Here is a 24,381-nt window from a genome sequence, read left to right as displayed (position 1 = left end):
TTTTGAATGAACATTGTCAAAATTAACCCGTAACTTTCAAGCATGCATGGCAGTTATAGTTCAGGTGTGAAGCACTTTAGGTTCAAAGTGTGAACGGCGCACTTAACCAGATTGAGTTGTATTGATTGTATCTTGGCCGTTGCTTGTCGATGTGTGTTGTGTTTTGTCACCATGTTTCTGAGGCCTTGAATCGATGAGGATTCAAATGTGACAATGACTAAACATAAACGTATGAGGAAAGAGTAAACACAGACTGTTAATTGAATGTAAACAATGATCTAGTCGAGTCTGTAATGTGGCTGTTGTAAGTCCACCGACATCTCGACAACTGGCAGTTCTGAGCATGATAAACAGTCGGGTTATCCGAAAGTCGGTGCTTTGATTTAAATACAATTTACACCGTCTTAAACTAAAATCAAGGTCTACGAATTAAGTGGGTGAAGGTGTTAATCTATATATTACCAAGGTGATATGTGTTTGTTGTTTACTGACTCACTCAGGTGTTCCAGCTATTTGTATGCGGTAATAACTGCGTCTGTGCCGGCCATTCTAGTGATTGACAACATGAGCATCGATCTACGCAATGAGAGTGAGATGCATGCATGAACCAGTTTAAGTCAGGGGGCTCGGAAACGTGATTCCTTTTGTCGAGACAATAATGGAACGCACTGGAGACCAATTCCAACTCAGAATCACAACATTTGTGCAGTCCAGACTGTAGATTTTAACGCAGTGGAGTCGTTGCATTATTGATGCACGCCATCAACAGTATTTCCGAATTTGTCCATAGAGATAAATAAAAGCTCTGCAGTTGGGCGATCATTTAATTATTCATACCTAGCAGTAAGCGATGTTGGTCAGGGAAGGGGATGTGTCGAACTGTCACATCAAAGACATTACGTCTAACATGGGCATAGAAACATCGTCAGTTCACCGTGGCCGCTTCATGGTTTGATTCTAAGCAAGTTGAATCACAACCACTCATTTCACTACATGTTGTATAGCCATGCATCTTCAGCTCTGAGATGTATAAAGAACTATAGCGCAAGGAGTGCCTGAATTTCTTGATCTTGAATCGACCTAGTCAGAAGTATAATTTGACACACTTCTAACCCGGGAAACTCTTGACTTCTCATATTGGAAAGTATTTAGGATTCATAATTTATGGCTGTCGGTGACGATGATTTTTATGGAGTTGCATGTAGAATGTGAATGACTCCCCGAAAAATTAATGTGCAAAGTAATGGGTACCCCCTTAAAATCATCACACCAACCCCTCCTCCAACTTCCACCTCCACCCGCAGCCCCCTGCCCCCTCCCTTATATGGACTATTTTCCAAATTGTGAAACTGCCTCCATGCAGATGCCTTGACAATATTATACATCTGACGTCATTAGTCTATTTAGACTTATAGCATATTAGCTATATTCGACATTATTTTATTTGTAAAACATAACTAGGAAAATGAGACAACCAGTGCATGATTTGTGTCATTTTTCCCCTTTTGTTATTTATTTCGTACTTTTCGATAGGCATTGTTTTCTATTTATTCTTTCCGCATTTTCTAAGAATGCACAGATTTGTAACCAACTGTCCGGAAATCAATACTCGCCGTTTCACTACATCGCATGCGTATAAGGGTATCGCGCCGGGTTACGAACCATAACAAGATGTCGGCGGTCAGCTCAGCACGTCCCAAAAAAATTGATGTAGGTTTGATGCCTTTGAGTTTTGGATTGTTTTTGACTCTGTTATCGTCGTTTGTCTTTTTTGTTGCTTTATCTCACAATAGATCATTGTTCAATATTTTATATTTTTCTTACAGCCACTGTCCAAAAAGATACATGAGAATCCCAAGTACAAACATGTCAAACCGGTGGTGGACACAGGTGAGTTTGACAAGTCATGTTTCGTCCGCGCTCGTGTCAACACCTGAACATGGAGCCAGAATAGAGAATGATTTTATTACTCAGTTTAATAGTTGCGTTCAGTATTGGATCATGTTCAACTGATCCCACAGGAAACTTATTCTAAACAGTATAGATTGTTATCTTTAGAGAATGGCATACAGAAGAACAGCTTGGTACTCGATCTCTCCATTTATAAAATACGTTATTATGTTATTTGGTTTGAAAACTAATTGAATTATCTAGTGACAGCAGGGATTTCGAAAGGACACAAACTGCACGATATTCACAGACTTTGTATGTTTATTATTGTAAAGCTGTTGGCTCCGTAAATACATTCGGAAGATAAAAGACCACTTACTACATACTTTGTGCCACATACTTAGCACCAGTTATCTTAGTATTTAGAGCAATTCAGCTGCCATGTTGAGCAGTCTTGCTAATATGTCATGAGTCCTTGCTATTAAAGCTCTCATAAGCTAAAATTAATGACAAATACTGCTGGCTAGCAACCAGTTATCCCCATGTACCAATTATCGTTAACACATGGCTGTAGCACTTGCGCAGACAGCTTTACTTGTACTTCTGTAATATTACCCACATTATCACATCCCAAAACCAATAGGTTACAAGAGTTAAAAGTACTGTGGGTATTTTACGTTGTAAACATTACCAATATGAATCCCTTGGAAGATAAGACCCACACACTTGGGTGTGTGTCACGTGACCATTAGTTTGTTGAAATGAAATTTCATAAACAATGAGAATTGAATTAAAATCATTCTGGCTGTGTTGTGAATCTATGACTTGATAATTCAGTCCACAAAAAGTGCAGATTTTAATTTGTCTGAACATACCCATAATGCCAACGCACAATCACTTAACTTGGAATTGACCCAAATTTCAATCTCTGTTTTGTGGACCCGACAGATACCATGCAGGCAATACTGACAAAATATAACTGTCAATTTTCACCTTTATCTTTACTCAAAATATCTTTACACAACTTTGAGTTCAACTCCGTGGTTTCATCTCCGTATTCCTGTCAGCTTATATCAGCATCCATCAACTCTCACAATGAGAGCGAGTTTTGTTTTTTTTAATTTCTTTGTTTAAAAAAAATTAAACAAATTCCAATTATGAAATTTCTTTAATATGTCAAGGTTTGAAACACAATAATTTTTCTTACCAATTTTATGTCAAATTAGGTTAATAACACAGAAAATTCAGAAATGGCAATAATTGGTCTTGTTAGTTGTTGGAAAAGCACAATCTACAGTACTCTACCACACTTCCTGTTGATGGGTTTCAGAGAAACATGTTTGGTAACTGTAAACAGGCAGATTTTATTTCAATAATGGAGAAAATTGTTAAAAAACCCGTAAAAATGGCAATAACTGGTCAGTATGTTTCATTAAAGGTGGCCCAGATGCCAGAAAGACATGTCCAGTCATTAAAGCAAAAAAGGATATTATCAGTTGCTATAAATCAAACTGACAAGTAAAGTAGATCCACATTTGTGAGAGAATTAATATTGACTTGTTTTCAAATTAACTATCAAATTGATATGCTGCAAGTTCACAATTGAAGGCTGAAAGTGAAATATTTAGATGTTTGATAAATAATTCTAAGATGCTTTGGTGAAAGATCAAAGGCGCCGACAATCCTTTATCAGATGATAATAATCACTTTTCGCATTACGTCACAATGTGTTGACGTCACTGCTCCATTCCAGTCTGCCACCTTGTAATTGAACTTTTTTGCATTGCACCACAATGTAACCAACGTCGTAATGGATGTCAGTTGCCATCGCCTCGTACAGCCTCCCACAGTAAACTGCTTCGTCGCATCCCGTTTCTCAGTTTGCAGTTGCATCAAACAGCTAACATCAGTAGTGGAAACATTATGTTTATGTTTTCCGAAGGATAAAATTCCTCATAGTTCGACTCAAAACTTTACAGAAACACTGTCATGTTTGCAATGTTTACTTTCCCACAATGCAATCGTGGAATGTCGCATGACTAGTTGACTAATCAGCTTCAGCTGAATGTAGTGATCTAAACTTTCATTGGTAGTAGAAATGAGATGGTTTTGCCTTTTATGGTTTAAGAGAATGACAGATGTAATTAAAATGATCTAGACAAGATATTTAACCCAAACATAAACCTTCACCAAACTGTTCATCATTTGTTTTTCTACTAACGTTTGTCTTACCGAAGGGGGCTGACACGTCAGAAGAACAGCGCATCAGTTAGCCCTGTGCAAGGATTTTTAATTTAAGTCAGAGACACCGTTGTTTGTTTTCTGCGATAGATTAATTGAAATTAAGCCTAGAAATTATTAAATACGGCATCTTAGAAAAGAAATACAGTTCGTTCTACCACCATGTATAGTGTAATAAAGCACATGGTTCTTTAATGATATAATAGTTCAGGGCGAAAGTGTGCTTTATTACACTATACATGGTGGTAGAACGAACTGTATTTCTTGAATCTTGTTGCCCTCAGGAATGAGCATATCACTATCAGGTAATGAAGTAATATTTGCAGGGGTGGAAATAACTTAAGATTGATAGTGTACTCTGGTACAGTGGCATGTGTAGAATCACTTTCACTGATAATTTTTCCATTATAAAGGGCGATTTCCTTGTTGACTGTTTTTAATACACATGATTAACACTGGGAAGTTATCTTAACACTGATACAGCATCATATACAAATTTGTTTACCTGACAGAAATAAACACTGGACTGGAACATTGGGCAGTGGGTTATTTCCATCCCTGATTTTGAGTATTTTAGACCAGCTAGAACCTCATGGAATGTTGCTAATACCACAGTTTGTAAATAGCGGAACAGTGACGATGCCAAGCAATGCAGGTCTCAGACATTAGCACTGTGAAACCTCCAGGCACAAGTACTGTGCTGGCAAACCTAAAAACATAAACATGTGGAACAGGGATTTCAACCCATGATCAAAACGTCAAGTGTGAAGAGGGGACATAACTCTGCACTGTGAATTGTGGTGTCAAAGATAAGTGACCTCCTTTCCTTGTAATCACTGCCAACATTGTGGGTTTGTAGACAATTGTTTTGTAAACTTTAGCTGTTGTTAAACAGTATTTCAGAACACAGTAAGTGTTAGAATATTGATTAAAGAGGATGTTGAGCATTTACAGCCATGTTTGTATTTGCAGGGTCCAGTGTTTCAAAATACCTGGCAAGAATCGAGGAAATGAAGACAGGTAGGTCTCTGAAATTGTAGCTAACAGTAGTCATATCACTAGGTTATTGTCAGTGAAAGGTACTGCACATTGCACCCAAACAGGGTTCACATGGTGTCACAGATGTCATTAGTACACATAATACTGCTGTTATTCTACAATGGGTGTCTTCATACTACAAAATCTATCAACAGTCTGCCAGGGCATCAAAAGGGCATCAAAATCATGAAGATAGGACCAAGTCCTATTATGAACACTTCAAAGACTTTGTAAGCGAAAAGCATTTTTTTTTAGTTGAAATTGAAAATCCGTATTTCTAAGAGGCTCCTGTGACTGTTACACTTTCAAATTTTGGCCCCAAAACGTTTTGAATGCAAGTAGTACCAAGAATTCATGACCCAGGTAAAATGCTGCAATAATGCTCTCATGCTACTGGGAATGTATATGAGAGAGTGGTTTTATGCTGCATGTTAGGGACACCTGAAATGGGCTTCACACATTGTATCCATGCTTCTCAATGTGCCTAGCCAATGTTTTACCTACAAGGCTATACACTGCCTATCTCAAGGAGGAAAATAGATTAAGCTGTATTCCTTTAGGCCTATTGAAACTTCTAATGAGCAGACCATGACACTCTAATTGTCGAATGCAGATAACTTCAGGAAAGCACAATTGCCCAATCTGAGAACAATAGTTTCAGTGTTCTCTGGTAGTTTGTCATGTACACAGATATTGAAGTCACTTAACCAGTCACTGCATGTCCAGAACATAAGATGGTAGAAAAGACTGGATTGACTCAAGGGACATGATAGTTTCAGTGGTGATGAATTGTTGATATTCATATCAACATGACAGCTATATCCAAAATATATCATGAATGTTATCACAGCTGTTATTAGTGTTAAGACCGATAACCATGATGACAGTTACTCCATTGTCTGATGCAGAGCTGGCTGTTCGTAGACTCAAGCAGTTGGCAACTCATTATTACCTGGAAGTCTTCTGGCATTTGATCTTCAAGACAAGCTTTATATAGGTTGTGTAGATATATTGAAGGGTCATGACAGGACCCTGTTTATGCCTGTTATGTCTTTTCTAGATTCCTTTCTGCATGTTAGGTCTGATTGCTTAAGCCGAACACTGTAAGTTATTTATCTTCATGTTTGGATAGTTAATGATACACCCACCACCTGTTCCATGGATTATCAAATGATCAAAAATGGAGGTTAGTTTAATAAGCATTATAAGCTTGTATCAGGGAGATTTAGAGGGGAGTGTCTTATGGTGAATTAGCACTCGAAGTGTTTGTAATTGTACACAGATTACTGACACAGGTGTGTCTTTATAGCTGGGCATATGTATCTCTGTATTAGAGTGTTAGGTTAGAATTGACCCACACCAATCTTTGCTGGTTAGAAGACTGTCTGTGTGACTGAATGCATGATCACACATGGGGTGTCATTCATAATAGTGATCATTTTCATAAAAAATGTAGAATTATATTGATAATCAACAGTAGAGTTAATCATGGTTGCTGGACTGTACATAATCTTACTTAACGCAGGTTGTATAGAGGTGAGTTAGGGTACAGACATGTGATGGTTTGATGGCATGAACGTGTGACAGCATAGGTTTTCAATCTGTGCTTTGTCTATTTTGTTGACGTATTCTATCCTAAAGTTTGTTGCCAACAACCTACTCATTCAGTGCCATTTTTGCTTTCTTCTGATCTGCAGTAACTGTATTGAGGGAGTTGCATTCATGTTTCACTGAAGAGTATAGGAATATTTTGAACAGCTACATACCCTTTTTTATTCCCAGCATGTTGAAATGTTGCTGAATGGTGTCAATATTTTTGTCACTGTACATGAATAATCAGTAACAATACTGGAACCAGTTGATGTAGCCAGAGGTGATACCTGAATATGTAGATAAGAATTCCACTGCTTTACTTTTAAGCTGTATGATAGTTTAACAGACGTGAGAATAAGAAGAGCAAGATTTATGGATGTCAGCTTCTTTGTTGTGAATAACACCTGATGAATTAGCAAGCATATTCTCTGAAACATTGTGTTATTCACAGTAAAGAAGTTGACATCCATAAATCTTGCTTTTCTCACACATTCCACTTCTATATGCCCTTCATAGATCAGACCGGGGAATACATGGTTGCTTGATATTTTCTGTATATTTTGACTAAAGCATACATAAAATCTGCCTGATTACTCCTGATTTAGACTGTTGTTGACAGTAGCTCTCCGCTTTCACTTATTTTCCTTCTAGTGCAGAGGTTAAGTAGTGGATGATGGATTTCCCCTTGAGTTATGTCCCTTCCCTGTTCTAGGACACATTAATGATTGGTTGTAGCATCTCATCCAGCATGAAGTTGGTATTTCCAGTTCCACATATTAGGATGACGGAATGTTGATGGAGTACTGTTCAAAACAGCATCACAACCAACTCAAAGAAATGCCTGCACATTTTGCAGGAGAGTTTTCAGTACATCTGGCACTATTAGAGCCCATGACAGACAATGCATCATGTTCATGGCGACGTGAAAACAGTGCTGCTTCAGTAGATGCCGTACACATGGTTATCTAGGTAAGTGTTCAGTTCATTCAGGCAAATAATGGTCTGTGAATTGGGCATACAAACTTTCTACCAGTTCAACAAGGAGCAAGTTAGTGGATTTTATGCCCCTATTAGCAATGTTCCAGAAATATGACTGCAGACAACACTTGTTATGACAATCACATGTAATTGTATGCATGGGTTTTGGAACTACCCAGGTAACATCCTTAGGGACCTTGGTTAGAATATATCTCTACCACTCTGTTGGCTTGTGACTTGGTTGATATGGTATCCTTGTACCCCTACCATTCGGTGGACATTGGTTGTTATATTAAGCACTTGTTTCCTCAGGTGGGTTATGGTCAGCTGAACTTAGTAGACTGAAGAGAATTTTACTTGTCTCATCCATCAGATTAGTAGTGGATTTCTCAAACTGCTGTATGTATAGAACCATGATGTAAGTTGCAGAGGCCGATTATGTGTGATCAAATCCCAACAAGAGAGGACACTGCTATGTATATTTGTTATTATTAAATGGTGGTGATGGTGCAGACTCAATTATTTACAGGATAGTATAGAAGTGATGTTGGTGGCTGTAGCTTGAAACAACAAACAATTTAAACTCCTGTTCACTTGTATCCATAGGAACACTGTTCAATAATTAATTACAATCAATAAATATTTATCTACTGAATCAAATATTCAACATGCTGAAACTACCATGAAGCATAATCATTCTATTCTTTGCTAATGATCTTGCAAGTCATCATTCAGAAGAATATCCAGTGTTATTTCACTATTACAAAGCTACTTACACAATACAACTCTATACCATTGCCTGCCACTCAGGAAGTAAATGCAATTGTTTTCTCTGAACCATTGTACAAGGTTCCGATATCCAGATGTAACCAAGGCAAGGCTTATCACTTATGTGCTTATTCAGATAAGCCGAGTTCAAGGTGCAGTCAGCCTGAATCAATTATGGATCTGAAGTAATGTTAAAAACTTAAACAGTATACTTTTTGTCGAGCACTTTCTCTGTAACTCCTTGACGTGGTATTATGTGTAAATCTCTAGGGTGTAAGTACCTGAGTTAACGCAAGCGTGTATCCAGCTGGGGCTACAGCTATCACTGAAATAAATAGGTATAGGATTAATCTGGCAGTTGAACCTGATACACTTGTATTGTAGTCCCACCATAGTGATCACTGATCTGCTGCTGACTGAAGACTTGTTGTTTCTGAGGACTGTGTTTGAATACAAATTACAATGTAGATTGAACAAGATATGTTCGTGGTGTGATGATGCAAGATGCCCAAGAAAAGTGTTCCGCCATTCCATAACTTCAGTCCATGTTACTCGCCCCGTCCTGCTCCACCAAGACCTAAGTTGTTCAAGGAAAACCGTCTGGAGTTGTCGGATATCATTAATGCTGGAAAACGAGGTATTATGTCAGCTTACTCCATTTGGCAGTCTTTCATATTTTTTAAATTCTTGACTGTTTATTGTGTACTATTCAAAAGAAATCAAAGAACACCTATTTTTCATATTACTACAGTTAATCTATCCCACTTTGACTTAATTACTATAGTGTAGTGACATTTTCCGATATTTTTTAACTTGGATTAACATATACAGACCAAAACTTGGCTTCAGTCATCTATTTTTTCAGGAGATCATTGTTGTTATGTAAACTTTTACCAAACAAAACAGAATTTTACAACGTTAATGCTAACTGCTAATGTTACCAAATTCTGCATGGTTAGTACAATGCTATCAGTATTTTCACATGATGTGTTTTTAGTGTGGGCTTTTATCAAAGACTTAGATCCTTTGTTGTGTTTCAATCACTGGGTAACCAGGATCACCAGCCCTTGCTATATCATATGGATGACACAGTTGCAGTTATGTCAGTATCTTTGAAACAATGTTTTGCATCATAATGATTATATATGAAATGTTGTGACAAACATTATGAATATCTTTATATTTTTATAGAATATCATCAAATGATTGTTGAGTTGAGATACATATCCGTGAATGGCTTTTATTTTGAGAGAAGGCAAATTCTGAAGAAGGTTTTGAAGTTTGTTTAATCTAATATTAGTGTGTTGTGGTAATATACTGTCATTTTTTTCAGGATTGGATTTCTCTATAATTTAACACATATACTGTTGCTATCGTTTACTAATATTCACATTGTTCAGTAATGTGTTGTTACTGTCATCAAGTAATAATTGGTCGCTATCATTCAGTAATCATTTGTCACTGTCATATTTATTGCTCATGATTTTTACTTGGTGTCACAGATGATTATTTAACCATGGCAAGCAGGAATTTATTACAGTACATGTAGACCATTACACATGACTTCATAGCTGTGGATACTCTACCCCTTGACCTGACATGCTATACCACGCTCTGATCATGCAATGTGGGCCCTTCACACAGAGAGTTTCATGTGAACTCATTACTCAGGCCATGTAAAAGTGGTGATAGTGGAGAATGTTTTATAATGTATTGTTTTCACAGAAATATGCCCCAAATAAATTGTTTGTTGGCAGTAGTGAAACTTACAAATATGGAAAACACCTAGTTGTCAGTGATGTAATGTTAGAACTTATATCGACCATGGATAGATTGGTTAGAGGGGCTCAGTCAATACTGTGATGGGGAGTACAATAAATTGTTCTCACAATAATTACCCCCTTCTTATAAATTAATTGGATTGTGGAAAATGTGAGTTAATCTGGCAATGTCCTAGAAATGATCTGCTGACCATCAATATCACACCGACCTATGTCAGCTGTTAACAGCTTTGTGGTAGACACGGATCAAATTATGCAAGAAATCTGGGAATTTATTATTTTCACCTTAATTGTCATTACATGTTAGACAACTCCATCACTGAAGACAGTCATCAACGTATGCAATTTTTTCTACAATAATTTTGATTATATTCGAATCCACCTGAGTCCATGTCCAGCCATACACGAAAGGATCCCAGAGCATTTGTATATTAATTCCAGGCAAGAACTGGAGGCAATCTTGTCATACTTAGTTGGACACTGGATAATGTAATGGGTCTCTTGGATCATTGAGACTGAAGTGATTGATTATCATGATCATTGTGAAACTTGCAGTTTAAAGAGCTGGTAATAATCATAAGCTGACAAGACTTGGATGTTGTGTATTGATGTTTGAAGCAGGATGCTGGAACCAGGAATGTGGTGTGTCACGGTCTCCTGAATTATTGAGAGTTGGGAGTTATCTGTTGTCCGTGGAGATGCAAATCTATTATTTATCAGGCTTTTAACAAACGTCACAACTACACGTGATCTTGTGTTTACTTATCTCTGTCAAGATCATCCAGTAACACACCCAATGATCATAAATGTCTGCAGCAAGTAATTACAGCTACATGTATAGTATTCTTCAACACTTGTGGATTAGGGGAAAGGACACCTTCTGCTGTTAGCATATATCACCTGAAGGCTTATTGAGTCTCACCATCCAACGAATGTACCGTGGTGGCAGTAAACGTTGATGTCCAATGTTTGATCTAATCAAACCATACTAATGCTATGTGTAAATGATTTAATATATCAGTCATGGGATTAACATAGACTTGTGACAAACCACCTGAGATGAGGATGATACCATCATGGACTAAAACCTGACAGGACCATACGACACAGGTGTTTTATGTGTAGTATCATTTTTATATTGTATGTGACTTTTGACATGTAGAAAACAATCCACTTACCAGTTAATGTTAAGGTGAGTGTTATATTCAAGTGAGCAATATGACATTACATGTGGTAAGGTAAGGCAACATAAGGTCCTAACCTGGGGCTCCTGTCACAAAGCAAGCTTTACTAAGGTTAACTTAAACTCCCATTCTTTAACGTTGCACTAAGGTTACCTTTGACTAAGGTTAGGACTTAGAACTGTTAGTGCTTAGATGGTTTACTTACTTTCAAGTTTCTGTTTTAACAATAATGAAATAATCTCTGCTGAATAGTCATCTGGGCTATAGACAGCTCTGGCAGACTAGGTACTCATGGTCAAATAAACAGGAACATGGGGTCAACCAGTATGAACCAGATATGAATAGACATCTGTCTTTGATTTTTCCCCTTTAACCCAGTGGCTAATATTCCTTGCATTAGTGACAAGCTGAACAAAACATTTGCAACTACATGCTAAGTAAGACCATTCACTCCAATGTTTCATTCATACATCTTGCACATGGTTTCTTACGTTGCTATGGTCAGTAGTAGTGTTTTTAAGCAGTTAGTAAAGGAATTATGTGTCAAAGAATGTATTTTCCACTAGTGAATAATGAATATCAATCAATATGATCACTGGGAAAAGTGTATTGTCATGATTGTACTTGCTTTATCATGGACAAATGCTCACTTAATGCATTTTCTCTATGGAACACTTCTGACTGCTAATTTTTTTAGATCCAACAAAACTTCAGGCAGGTGCATGCTACTTCAGGGAGCCATGAGATTATTCAAATGTATGCAGTGAGACCATAAATACAAATTATGAATTCAGTACAGACGTTTGATAACCTATCACTTGCCTTTCAATTTCTACTACAATGTCGTATGTCAGTTACGTGAATATATGTCACATGTGAAGATCATTGATAGCTTTCGATATCAGTCAATCTAGAAGGATTGTGGATTCCATTCTGTGTCAGTGCTGACTCTGACTTCTTCTGGGAATATGGAGAGGTCAACCAATGAAGGGTGCAGTAGTATATAGGTAGAGAGAGTTGTTCATCTGAATGTCTCCATTGATCCGTGACGCTGGGTAGTGAAAGTGACATGTTACGAGTATTCCCTTAGAATGGTTGTTAGGGGGTGGGTAATCACTTTGTAAATCTTTACCACAACCACTTGTCAATTACAGACATATACATGAGGCCCTGTTCAGGTTTAACTTTTTCCTGTACTTCTATAGATTTGAGAGTAATCAAAGGAGGTTTTTTTGTTTAATGTAAAAGTAGTTCTGTATGAGGTGACAGTATCCATGCCTTTGAGATTACTATCAATGCTGGAAATAAGTGAAATCAACTTCGACAACTTTTCACTACCTTTATTATGCCTCATGATGAAATTGAATGGTAATGTGATATATGTAAATTTTGTGTGTGCATGGACACCACAGTGAAATTGCTTGTGTCACAGAGGATGACTGGATTTTCTCCCTCTTTGGGTTTATGAATTTGATTTAAATACTTTGTATGTGTGAATATTGAAGCAAAATGATTCGGAGACGCTTTAATTTGGAGTTTTCTGAAGAAAGGCAACATTACACTGTGGTAATTTTGCGCATGAGTGGAAAACCTGTTCATTTAGGTAAGGATCATTAGGGTTTATGTTTTACTGAAAATTGTTGAATTTATGTGTAGCAGAGGTACATTTATACAAATATATTTTTGACATTATGCTTCTTGTTTTCACATAGTTCCTGCCTTCTTTCAGATTACAAATTCAAGAAGGATGAGATCTTCAAACGGATGAAAATCTCGACCCTGATACAGCTGGTGAGTTTCCCTTGTATATGACTCTACCTTGAAGAATAAAGGGGAATTACCACCACTTTTTGCACCTGCCAGCCATAATTAGGGTACCTGTTTCGTGCCAGATTTCAAGTTGCTGTCAAACTTTTTGCTGAAATATTGTGACAAAATTACCAGTTGTATTTATAGTCCTGTAGTCTGTTATGTGTGTTTGAAACATAATTGTTACGTTTCCATGTAGTATTAGTACTCAGAACAAACAAAGCTCCACTTACTCACTCAGAACCCATTTCACCTCACTGTTCAAGAATCGAATCTTTCATTCATGAAGTGACATTGTTTTATGCCTTGATCATTTTCATGCATCTATATGTGAGTCTGAGGGTGTCAGTAGATATGTTTATTTGTGTGACTATCTTACGAGGTATACCTGTTGTTGCCATGTAACGGTGTGTGTGCATGCATGCATGCATGCATGGGTGCATGTGTGCGTGTGTGTCACAGTTCATTTTCACCTGTTTCATGAGAGTTTCAATGGTCATGTAATAAACTCGCTGGGCAAAATGGGGAGTGTACACCCCATTCTGGATTCACCCATGTGGCCCATCTGTTGTACACAGCACTGTAATACATGAAGTGTCATGTGGTTGATGGTTTGAAAATTTGTTGCTTTTGTTTTCTTTTTCAGATTATACAAATATCAAAGCTAGAAACTGCTGAAACCAGCAGGTCTTTCGGTAAGTATTGGGTATAGGCTGTACAGCATAGCCAAGTGGTTATGTAGTATTTGTCATGTTGTACTCACAACTTATTCATGTTATATTGCGAGTGGGATTAATTCTTTGTAAAATTATTGCTTGTTAATTCAGTTTTTGCCAAAGGCTCATATTTCACAGATGAGACCTCATTGACATTGCTGTCAAAATGCCAATTTTTTAATCTGTAAATCTTATTGAAGCTGCCATTAAACAATGTGTGTATTTTCACAGATGGTGACCTTGGAGATGGTGATCGGCCAAGTACGGCTGATCAAGAGGTACAGAAGATCTGCGATGGTGAGGAATCTCCTCCTACTTCACCTAGAGAAGGAGCAGAGACTAACAGATCTACTTTACAACAGTGAGTTCTAGTTGTCTCCCTTGCTATAAGATAATCCCTTTTGCAACAATGTGTTCAGCTTATCTTCCTCAGTATACTGGTCTGTCTTACAACAGTGTTAGTTATCTCCCTTGGTATACTGACCACAGAAAGTGCTAGTTATCGCCCTTGTAATATCCATGTCTACCTTACAATAGAAAGTGTTACATTGTGATGTCACAACTAGATCATCTTGTGCAAACAAGCCGTATCCATATTTGATAGGCAACTCAGGTTGGAACACCAAATCTCATGCTACATTACTTTGTTTCTTGTGATTTGTGTCAGTGTTCCAGTAGGAACAGTGAGTTTTCTGTGACTGTGAACTTCATCATTCTTGCAATGGACACAAGTGACATGCTCAGTTGGTCACATATATTTGTGTGTTTCAGCGTGATACGAGGAGTAGGGGAGATTGATATGGACAAACCCCCTCCCCCACCACAAAAACTGTTTGTAGATGACATGTGTCCATATTTGTTGTTGGATATCAGAGATGAAGACGCATACCATAAGTGTCACATCATTACAGGTAAATATTTTCCCACTTTGTTACAGGTAAACAGTCACATGCTTCATACATGTAAACAATATTCCAAATGTTTTTTTAGTAAACAGTTAGGATAGAGAGTTTCTAATCATTACAAGGCAACAATCTTGCACACAAACTGTTACATACTTTATACATAAACAATCTGTCAAATCGTTACAGGTAGTTATGTCCATGATTACAGGTACATGGCTTCTCACATGTCATATCATATCTAACTCTCTATAAGGAAACATCACATGTGTTAATGTTGAGATTTGTCAATATACTTTGTCGTTAAATTGTGTTATTCATGTGAAAGTATATTTATTTGACTTGTATGTTTGTGAAATTGTTGACATGTTAAGGCAAATGCTTACACTTGCAATAAAACCTGTTACTAATTCAGCCATTCTCTAATGGGGAGAGGAAATACTTAATATGACAACGATAACATCAATATTTCATCCAATTTCAATTGTGAAGGTCCAGGGTAGAATAGGCCTCCGGCAGCCCATGCTTGCCATGAAAGGCGACTAATGGGATTGGGTGGTCAGGCTTGCTGACTTGGTTGGCACATGTCATCGCTTCCCAATTGCACAGGTCAATGCTCATGCTGTTGATAACTGGATTGTCTGTTCCAGACTCGAGCATTTACAGACAGCCGCAATATAACTAGCATATTGCTGAGTGCGGTGTAAAACTAAACTCACTTGCTCATCCAGTTTCATTTCAAGAATGAGGAGTGAGTGAGTGAGTGAGTTTAGTTTAGTGAGTTTAGTGAGTTTAGACAATCCAGTGATCAACAACATGAGCATCGATCTGCGCAATTGGGAACCGATGACATGCGTCAACCAAGTCAGCGAGCCTGACCACCCGATCCCGTTAGTCGCCTCTTACGACAAGCATAGTCGCCTTTTATGGCAAGCATGGGTTGCTGAAGGCCTATTCTACCCCGGGACCTTCACGGGTCTCAAGAATGAGGAGGCAATGGAGCCTAATAAGGCAGAATTACTGCAGTAATCAAATATTTGGAAGTGCTTTTTGTACATGTATCACATTTGTTTATTTTTCTTTTTCCCTTTGCAGCAAAGAATTTTCCTCGTGCAAGGTTGTCTCGATCAGTGAACTATGAAAGTAATGATCTTCTATCTTATGTATCCTTTTCTGTAGTTCATGTGTTGAATCTTCCTGTTTGGCACAGGTTGTCATGATGTCATTATTGTAGTCTCTATGGAGTTGAGCGTCTTCTACTAGCTTTAAGTTGTAACTGGTCATGCTTGGAGACTTGGTTATTGTAACACATGGAGAATTGCTGATTGTCATGATTATGTCAGTCACTGCATAGTGTGATTGTTACACAGATGGAGTTCTGTGTTGAGCAAACCATTATTTGTAATTGTCCTTACTTCATGTTATATATTTGCCAGAGACGATTTCTGCTGTTTACTAATCTTGGTGTCATGTGCTATTTACCATGGTTACTATTGGAGTAGGATGTTGATGCTGATGTTAAACCTGTCCTCATTCTTTACACCATTGGTAACATCATTACCAGTGGAACAGCTTTTCATTGGGACCCCATAAACCTAAACTCACTATTTTCATTGGATCCATATTTTGTAGCAAACTTTGCTATTCATATCAGCTTTTCAGTTAGAACAAGACAAGTCATTTTGTCGTTTTGGTCTAATTATTTCTTAGATTAATGTTTAAGTTAAGTCAGAATCATAGATGTTTCCAACATACAAGAAATTGTTTTATGTGCAGCTGTTTTGCTTTATTATCAACAAAAAATCTACCCAGAAATATAACACCTGTCTTAACACAGGGAGAGTGAAAAAGGAAGATAACTCTGTTTGGGGTCATCCCATTCTATAAATGCTGATTCTGTATAAGGGCAGGAAGCTATTTCAGCATGAAAATACCTGAATGCAAAATTTGGTACAATATCTCCTTAACCTGCTTCTCAGCGGAACCAGACAGGGAAGATCATTATAATATACGATGAAGATGAGAGAATTGCCCACGACGCAGCAACAACTCTAGTGCAGAGGGGCTATGACAACCTCTTTCTGTTGTCTGGAGGTGAGGCATTTGTTCAGTAACAAAGAAGACTGCAGTTGAGAAATGATACCTATGGTATTAAATCACTGACAGTAGTTCCAAGATGTGGGATTTAATAAATTTGTCAGTACTCCACAGGATTTTTAACACAGCTACAAACCATGACCTTTCTGTATGTTCATTTGTTATGTTATGTAGTGCTGGTGAAATATCATGTCTATCCAGTTAGACAATGACATGAGATCTCCAATGACATGAGGTCTAAGCCTGTGGTCTAGTGGACAGAGCATCTGCTCTAAAAGTCTTGTAGTTCCAGCCATGGCAAGCTTAAAGACAGGAAGTAGTGTACTTGTTGTCTCCATGCCAGCTGGTCCGGTGGGGTAGCCAAGTGGTTAAAGCGTTTGCTTTTGGAGTTAAGGAGTGTCCAGTTGCTAATAGTGGTCATGAAAGTTAGGCTTATTGGGGTGAGGAAATATTTAACAACACAATGACATCTATAGTTCAACCAGTTTCAGACCATGGAAGATCCGGGATAGAAGAATAGAATAGGCCTTTGGCAACCCATGCTTGCCATAAAAGGTGACTGTGCTTGTCGAAAGATGCGACGGGATCGGGTGGTCAGGCTCGCTGACTTGGTTGGCACATGTCATCAGTTCCCAATTGCGAAAAGCCACTCACCCATGTCCAGTTTTGGGAGTAGAGTGTCCAGTTGCTAATAGTGGTCATGAAAACCAGACTTTTTTCGAAAACCTTTTATTATTGTATATTGTCATGCTATTTTACATGTTTGTGCATTATTAAATACTGATACTTTACCCAGAGAAACATACCTAAATCATGAAGGTTTGAAAATCATGTCATCCCTTTTTTCCAGCACCCCACTTACTTAATGGAAACCATGTCTCGGTCGATGGGTTAGCAATAGCTGTGCTTGCAGTACAGTATCACAGGTGATTGAGGAACATGGATAAGTACTGATGACGATGAATTCTGTCCTATGTTCTAGCAATTTTATTGCAATTCTCTCTACTCATTTCAGGGCTCAATGTTGCTTACAAGAAGTGCCCTGAGGGTTTGATCACAGGGATGCTGACAACAGAAAAGAAACCCAAGAAGATAGAGCCAGCAGATCAGAAACACTTTAGTAGTGACGATATCGACAAATTGTCAATATACTTGGATAGTGCCCTCAAGGACCAAAGTGTAGGAAGTGAGTATATAAACTCTTTTACATCCTTCTAAGGAATACAAGAGACATTAACTCCAGTTCCCCATCCTTGTGTAGCTGATTTTAATTTATATTCCACAGCCACAATATTGCAGGTGGCTCCACAAGATCTCATCACCTTCAACAGAGACACAAAGTAGTTTTGCCTAAGGACATACTTTATATATAGTATCATATTTATTTTTCATTTATCTGAGGGGTACTTCTGTTAACAATTTTTTGTTTCCATTATTTCCAGGGAAAGGTAAAGATGATGATGCATCAAGTAAACCAATATGACTTTACTGTTTAGAGTTGCATGCTAATTGTATGTCTAGTATTTACTACTGCATGACTTCAGAGCCTACACAGAGGAGCTGGTATATATTCCTGTATATTTGCATGAATTTAGTTATATTTACGGTAACTAAATTATTGGTAATTATATCTATTATCAGTCTGAGATGCAACATGTACGTGAGATGGACCGTTTTACCCCAATTAATTCAATCACTGTGGAACCAACTCGATTGGGTTTGAACATGGCATTGGGTAATTAAAGAGTCCCATAAAATCCCCAAGCATGGTGGTTATATGACAGTCATAAATAAAGAGGTGTCTCGATCATCATTTCTCTGAATAGATTATCATGCATGAACCTTGTATTCTGCAGGTTGTAAAAGTTTCTTTTTCCCAAAGCCAGACACACTGGTCAGCTGACTTTGTGTGCTGGCGAGTAGATGCCTGGCTCTCAGGGTATGGGTTCGAATCCCAGATTGGGGGACCAACCTAAAATAGAATCAGTTGATCAGTAGAAAGTGTATTACTAATTATAACATATCTTACACTGATAAGGCCAGTTAAATCCTCTTATATATACATAATCCTCTTTCTCATGGCTTTCAAGAAAAAGTATTTCATATTGTTGTTGTGCTCTTTAGTTGGTTACAAATCCTCAAAAAGCATGTAATTGCTTACTTGCCATCTCATAACTTTTGACCACTGCCTTAAGTTTGAATGTAAGTTTTGACCCAGCTAATCAGACAAACAATTAATTACAGTTTGTGCATGAGGTTGGCATCTTTGTGAAATTTGAGTGGAAAAGTTAATTCTTTTATACTTTATACGCCATGGTCTTAAGAATCCAAGGATGTGTTGTAGAAGCTCAATGTCTCTTCAGTCGTTCAGAATGATGGACACAGACAGTTAAAGATGGACTGAAACCAATATGGTGGTCTCACCTCATTGTTAATGTATGTAATACTTCTAATATCTGAAGGTAGCAAATTATCCTCAAACTTGTTCTGTATGTATATTTATTGTGGAAGTATATGAGCATGTCCAAGTAGAGGCTTGGTATCAGCATCCCTGCATGTGAACAAAGATCCTCTCAATCTTCATCTTGCCTTTTAGGGGATTTGGTTTAGCCAGTGGTTTAATAAACCATGAATTGGTTTAGCCAGTGGTTTAATAAACGATGATTTGGTTTAGCCATTTTTGTCCTATCCTAGCCATTTGTGTTTTTGGGGTAGTTTCATGGTTTGAGTCTTTCACTATAAGCAAGTAGAGCAAAACACTGTTGAATCTGAATTAATTGTCATGAACCTACAGATTTCCCTTGGTAAAACTTGGCCTAATATTTAGCTCTTTAAGCTGTTCACCAACTTTCATTTCAGGTTGTAATCATTCTCAGACAGGAAGTGTACTGTCCATAATGATTCTTTTATGTTTAAGTTAACATGTAAAGAAGATATATAAGACATACTGTTTTCATTTTATGTCATTGATGTAACTGTTAATGCTGTCTTCCAGGTCGGCTCTCCCGCGCCAGTACGACTGCACGGACAATGTCCCAACAATCCACAAAGTCCAACCTCACATCTCGTTCCAACTTGGACCACAGACCAACCTTCAAGCCATAATAAGGTATTGATCACACTACTGTTCTTAGTGGTAAGGTAGCTTCATGGTTAAGGTGCTGGCCTGTCTTTAGGAAGACGGAGGTTAAATTCCCAGTTTGGCTAAATGTATGAAGCCCATTTCTGGTGTTTCAAACTACAGTATGACTGAAATATCGATGGCATATGAAACCATATTCGCTTCACAGTAGATCTTGTTAAAGATTAGGAAAGTGTTAAATACTTATTGTCACTGCCGAGATTATGGGTTTGAATTGGTGTCTGCCCCAATGATTATACATTTTACCTTTTAAAGCAAGGAAATCTGTCCATCCATCTATGTGAAGACATTTTTGTTCTACTAATACTTTGAAAACTATTGGTTGTATTGTTTTCAAATTTGAGGACCACCTCTTTTGTCTAAAGGGGAGGCCCTATGCCTATCTGCCATGGTTGACACTGGTAACTGGCAGGCTGACAGACGTCATGAAATTCATGTCAGCAGACACTATGACATTTTAAACAGCTTGTGTTTAAATTGTCCTTTGCTAACTGGTGCAAGTTTAGTCTCTTTTAGTCCTGACCATTAATTTTAAATATTATGGGAACTATACTTGACCTCATTGTCTTTCCAGAAATCTCACTTAAAGGAATTGCATTACATCCGTCCAATGACATTCAGTCTCACTCTCGTCATCTCTGTGGTCAAGGAGACGTCTGTGGTGAGCAACATTGACTTGTTGCCCATCACAATACCCATCATACCTATCCTACACATCCTACCCATCCAGGTCTGAGATGCCGTGGGAATCAAAGAGACTGGTCTGATAGTATCACTGTGGTGCATGGCCTGGTTGCCATGATAGTCAATTGTATAATAATCATATTGAGATTGTTTAAGGACAATGTGTCAGTTCAAGCTTGTATATTAATGGTCATGTACTTAAAGAAATTTAGTTAAGCTTTCATTTGATTGTTTCTTGATGGGAATCCCATAATAACTTGTATATATTTTGACACAACACAACTGACCCAACTGACTGTACTATGTTGTATGGTATGTAACTTTACCAAGTAGAACTTTGGGTGCCATAGTTATCTCCCTTTGTGAATGCACAGCAACATCTGTCACCCAGTGTATTTTTTACATTTTGTTGAGCATTGGTGATCAGTGAATAAGTGAGTTAGTTTCATCAAATGTCTAACATGTTTTTACAACAACAACAACAACATCTATGTTGTCTGTCATTACCCATTTCATCAAAGAGCAAATGTAAGGCCATCAATGTTAAATACATCAATCAGAATGACCAGAGACCATATAATATTATATGGTCTCTAGAATGACATTCACATTTACCTCTATAGGCATCATGTTTCTACAATATTTTTCAGCTCTGAAGCTTATCATATGGCTTTCATTTCTAAGGTGATGGTATTCTGTCCAAATTACATAGCAACGAGAATGATAGTCATGCTGAACCTAGCCTGGCCATGGATATGTCAATGCTCGTCCATAATTGTCATTCTCTCTCTGTTAATTTGTTGTGGATGTACACATAAACCAGACATAAAGGAACAAATGTACAAACTCAGTATAAGTGAAATAACAATATATTTTTGGACATTTTTATCTTACTTGTAAATCAAAACATCCCATTGAAAGAAAGTGGGACTTACTGTTGGCTTTGTTTTTCATTGATACCAAGGTTTCTATAATCCTGCTTAAAATAGATATATTAATTTCTTCAACTTGATGATTTTAACATGAATATATTTGGCCATACAACTTGTTTGATCACTTTGTGATGATTTCTGTGCTTCTCTTTTACATTGAAGGTGAATGTATTAATGGTTTGCAGCATTGTGTGAATGTATGAGTGAATGTTTATTTATTGAATATTGTTTGAAAGACATGTAATTCGGATTGATTTTCATTTGTTCTCAGATTGAGCATTTATGAATATTTAGTCAATCTAGTTCTGAATAATTCAGGTATGGTTTATTTATGACACTGATTCCAGTATTGTTTATTTTAGAATAACAGATATGGTTACTGAACATTTCTGAAGGTATTTGTGTCATTTGTTTGATATTGTGACATTACAAAACACCTTCGTGTAAAAGTTAAAGAAAATATTACCCTTTAATAATCACGGTCTAGGGCTAATAGAATGCAGCTAGAAACTCTGATAACTTAACCTCTTTTTTACCTTTTAGTATATTTCTTTAAGTTTTACTTCAGTGTGAAATTTATTGAGTGTTTTTCAAAGGATTTTCAATGGGATATAGCATTTTATGATTTTGTTAGAAGTGGTAGATTCAATACACGTTGTGTCATTGCTGGAAGTATGTTTATTATGGAAAAAGTTTTTGTATGTATTTTAACACCTTGAAGTAAATTCTTCATTCACATTTATTGAACGGTTATTAAATGGTGATCTTGGGGTAAGTTCCTGTGTGAGGGCAAGTTTACCTGCATCATTGTTCCTTGTCATTAATGGAACCATAGTTCCGCCGAAACCATGGGCAAGTACCGGGTCCTCACTATCTTCTATGTATATAGCAATGCCCAGTGTAACAGGAAAAGTTTCTGGAATAGTGAATCATAATGACAAGTGGAATAGGCATGCATGTACTGTTTGTGGAATATGTGTTTTTGTCAATGACCATGAAATTCTCTTTACAGTCAAACCAGAAGTACCCAGGTGTTGAAAAAGATCACAGATACATGCTTATCATTGTGAAATTTGGAGGTTGTTCTGAGAACAGATACACAAGATGATCTTGTTTCTGCAGCTTTATAGTGGTTTATCCAAAAGATATATCCATATGATTTAGATCAAGAAAAGATATGGTCTGTTGAAGATGTTTTTTTGTGGACAGTGTGAATTTATGTAGTGTTACATTTCCATTGTTTCTTGTCATTTTGTGATATTTTTATCGATTCATGAAATACGGCAAATGGAGACTTATTATCCCAGCACAAACTCCTCTTCTTCAAACTGGAAACATCACTCAAGAAAACATGTCGTACTAAATATAATACAAAAAATTTGAATATGTGATATGAAATATGTAAACAATAGGGGTGGTGAGGGTAGCCTAGGAATTAAGGTGTTCTTTTGACAGGCTGATGACCGTGTTCAATTCACTGAAAAATGTGTGAAGTCCATTTCTAGTACCCACTCTTTCATTTAAACAATATGACTTTTTAAGTGTGGCTTAAGATTTGAAATACCAGTATTCTGTTTATTTACCTTGCATTGTTTTCAGTGTTTTTGTTTGGATTCTTTAATTTTAATTGGTACAATGTCTGTTGATTTAATGATCTCAAGTCACATTGAGCACCATGTATGTCAATGCATCAAACATGCCTCATCTGTATAAAATATTTAAAAGTATGTTCATTTTATGTAGATGTTCCACTAGTGGGTGTTTTGAAATGGAATCAGAACATCAGCTGGTATCTTTTTCACCTTCTGTGTTAGCTTTTGGCAAAATGGCTGTTCTGTTTCACCCAGTCATCTGTGATATATGAACATCTACCAAGAATTTGTGTTTTCACCAGCAATTAATGTCAACTAACAACTATGGTCACTAATGGTTAAATAAAACGTTATCTCAAAATATTCAAACCCTTGTTGTGTGTTTGGTCATATGCTTGTTGGTTGTCTTGGGTCAGTTGGAAGGTGCTCTGAAGGGTAGCTGTAGTGTTTGATATGAGTATGACCACAAGCCTGATCACCCAAGTCTGCTAGTCACTTCTTAGGACAAGCATTAGTTGCAGGAGACCAGTCCAGATGGTCACAGGTCTTTTGTCTGACTGTAATTATTACCATATTCTGAATGCTGTAATGTATGTTTGGCACTAGAATTGTCCATAAGCATTAACTACTTTGAGAGGCATTTAGAAGTTGGGGCAGAAAGGTAGGCTAACAATATACAGATGAACAACTTCTGCATTGCTGTGGGAGGAGGTGTTGGTGTAGGGTCTAACAAACTTGATCATGCCTGCTTGATAGCATTGTTAGAACCTTCATGAAATCATCCTGCTCAAGGACATAAAGAAGTTGTTCATCCATGTATTGTTATCTCTCCTTCCATTGACATAGCTTTGCAGACTTGCATATTTGTAAATGATAAGCTAACCAGCTTCGGCGGCAGATAACAATGTGGTGTCCTTTGACTGATGTCATGGGGACAATGACTTGTGTAAAGCATTGTGATACAGCTTCGTTGTAGCAGTATCTAAGTATCTCCAGTGGAAGCTTCTTCTAATGTTTATATTATTACATTGTGA

General features: G+C 37.3%; 1 protein-coding gene across 1 annotated transcript; it reads left to right on the top strand.

Annotated features, from left to right (window-relative positions):
- The first annotated feature begins 1,620 nt into the window (after positions 1 to 1,620).
- LOC137295890 (centrosomal protein of 41 kDa-like) lies at positions 1,621 to 23,710 on the top strand. Its single transcript, XM_067827455.1, has 12 exons — positions 1,621 to 1,710; positions 1,827 to 1,890; positions 5,104 to 5,151; positions 13,203 to 13,264; positions 13,929 to 13,977; positions 14,230 to 14,359; positions 14,770 to 14,909; positions 15,996 to 16,063; positions 16,880 to 16,994; positions 18,013 to 18,183; positions 19,993 to 20,106; positions 20,714 to 23,710. The coding sequence occupies exons 1-11, from the start codon at positions 1,630 to 1,632 to the stop codon at positions 20,100 to 20,102; spliced, it is 1,038 nt and encodes a 345-aa protein (XP_067683556.1). The 5' UTR covers positions 1,621 to 1,629; the 3' UTR covers positions 20,103 to 20,106; positions 20,714 to 23,710.
- The last annotated feature ends 671 nt before the right edge of the window (positions 23,711 to 24,381 follow it).

This window comes from Haliotis asinina, chromosome 9, assembly GCF_037392515.1.
Source record: "Haliotis asinina isolate JCU_RB_2024 chromosome 9, JCU_Hal_asi_v2, whole genome shotgun sequence".
Taxonomy (NCBI): Eukaryota; Metazoa; Mollusca; class Gastropoda; order Lepetellida; family Haliotidae; genus Haliotis; species Haliotis asinina.
Note: the sequence above shows the minus strand (reverse complement) of the source record. Positions and strands in the feature narration are given on the sequence as shown.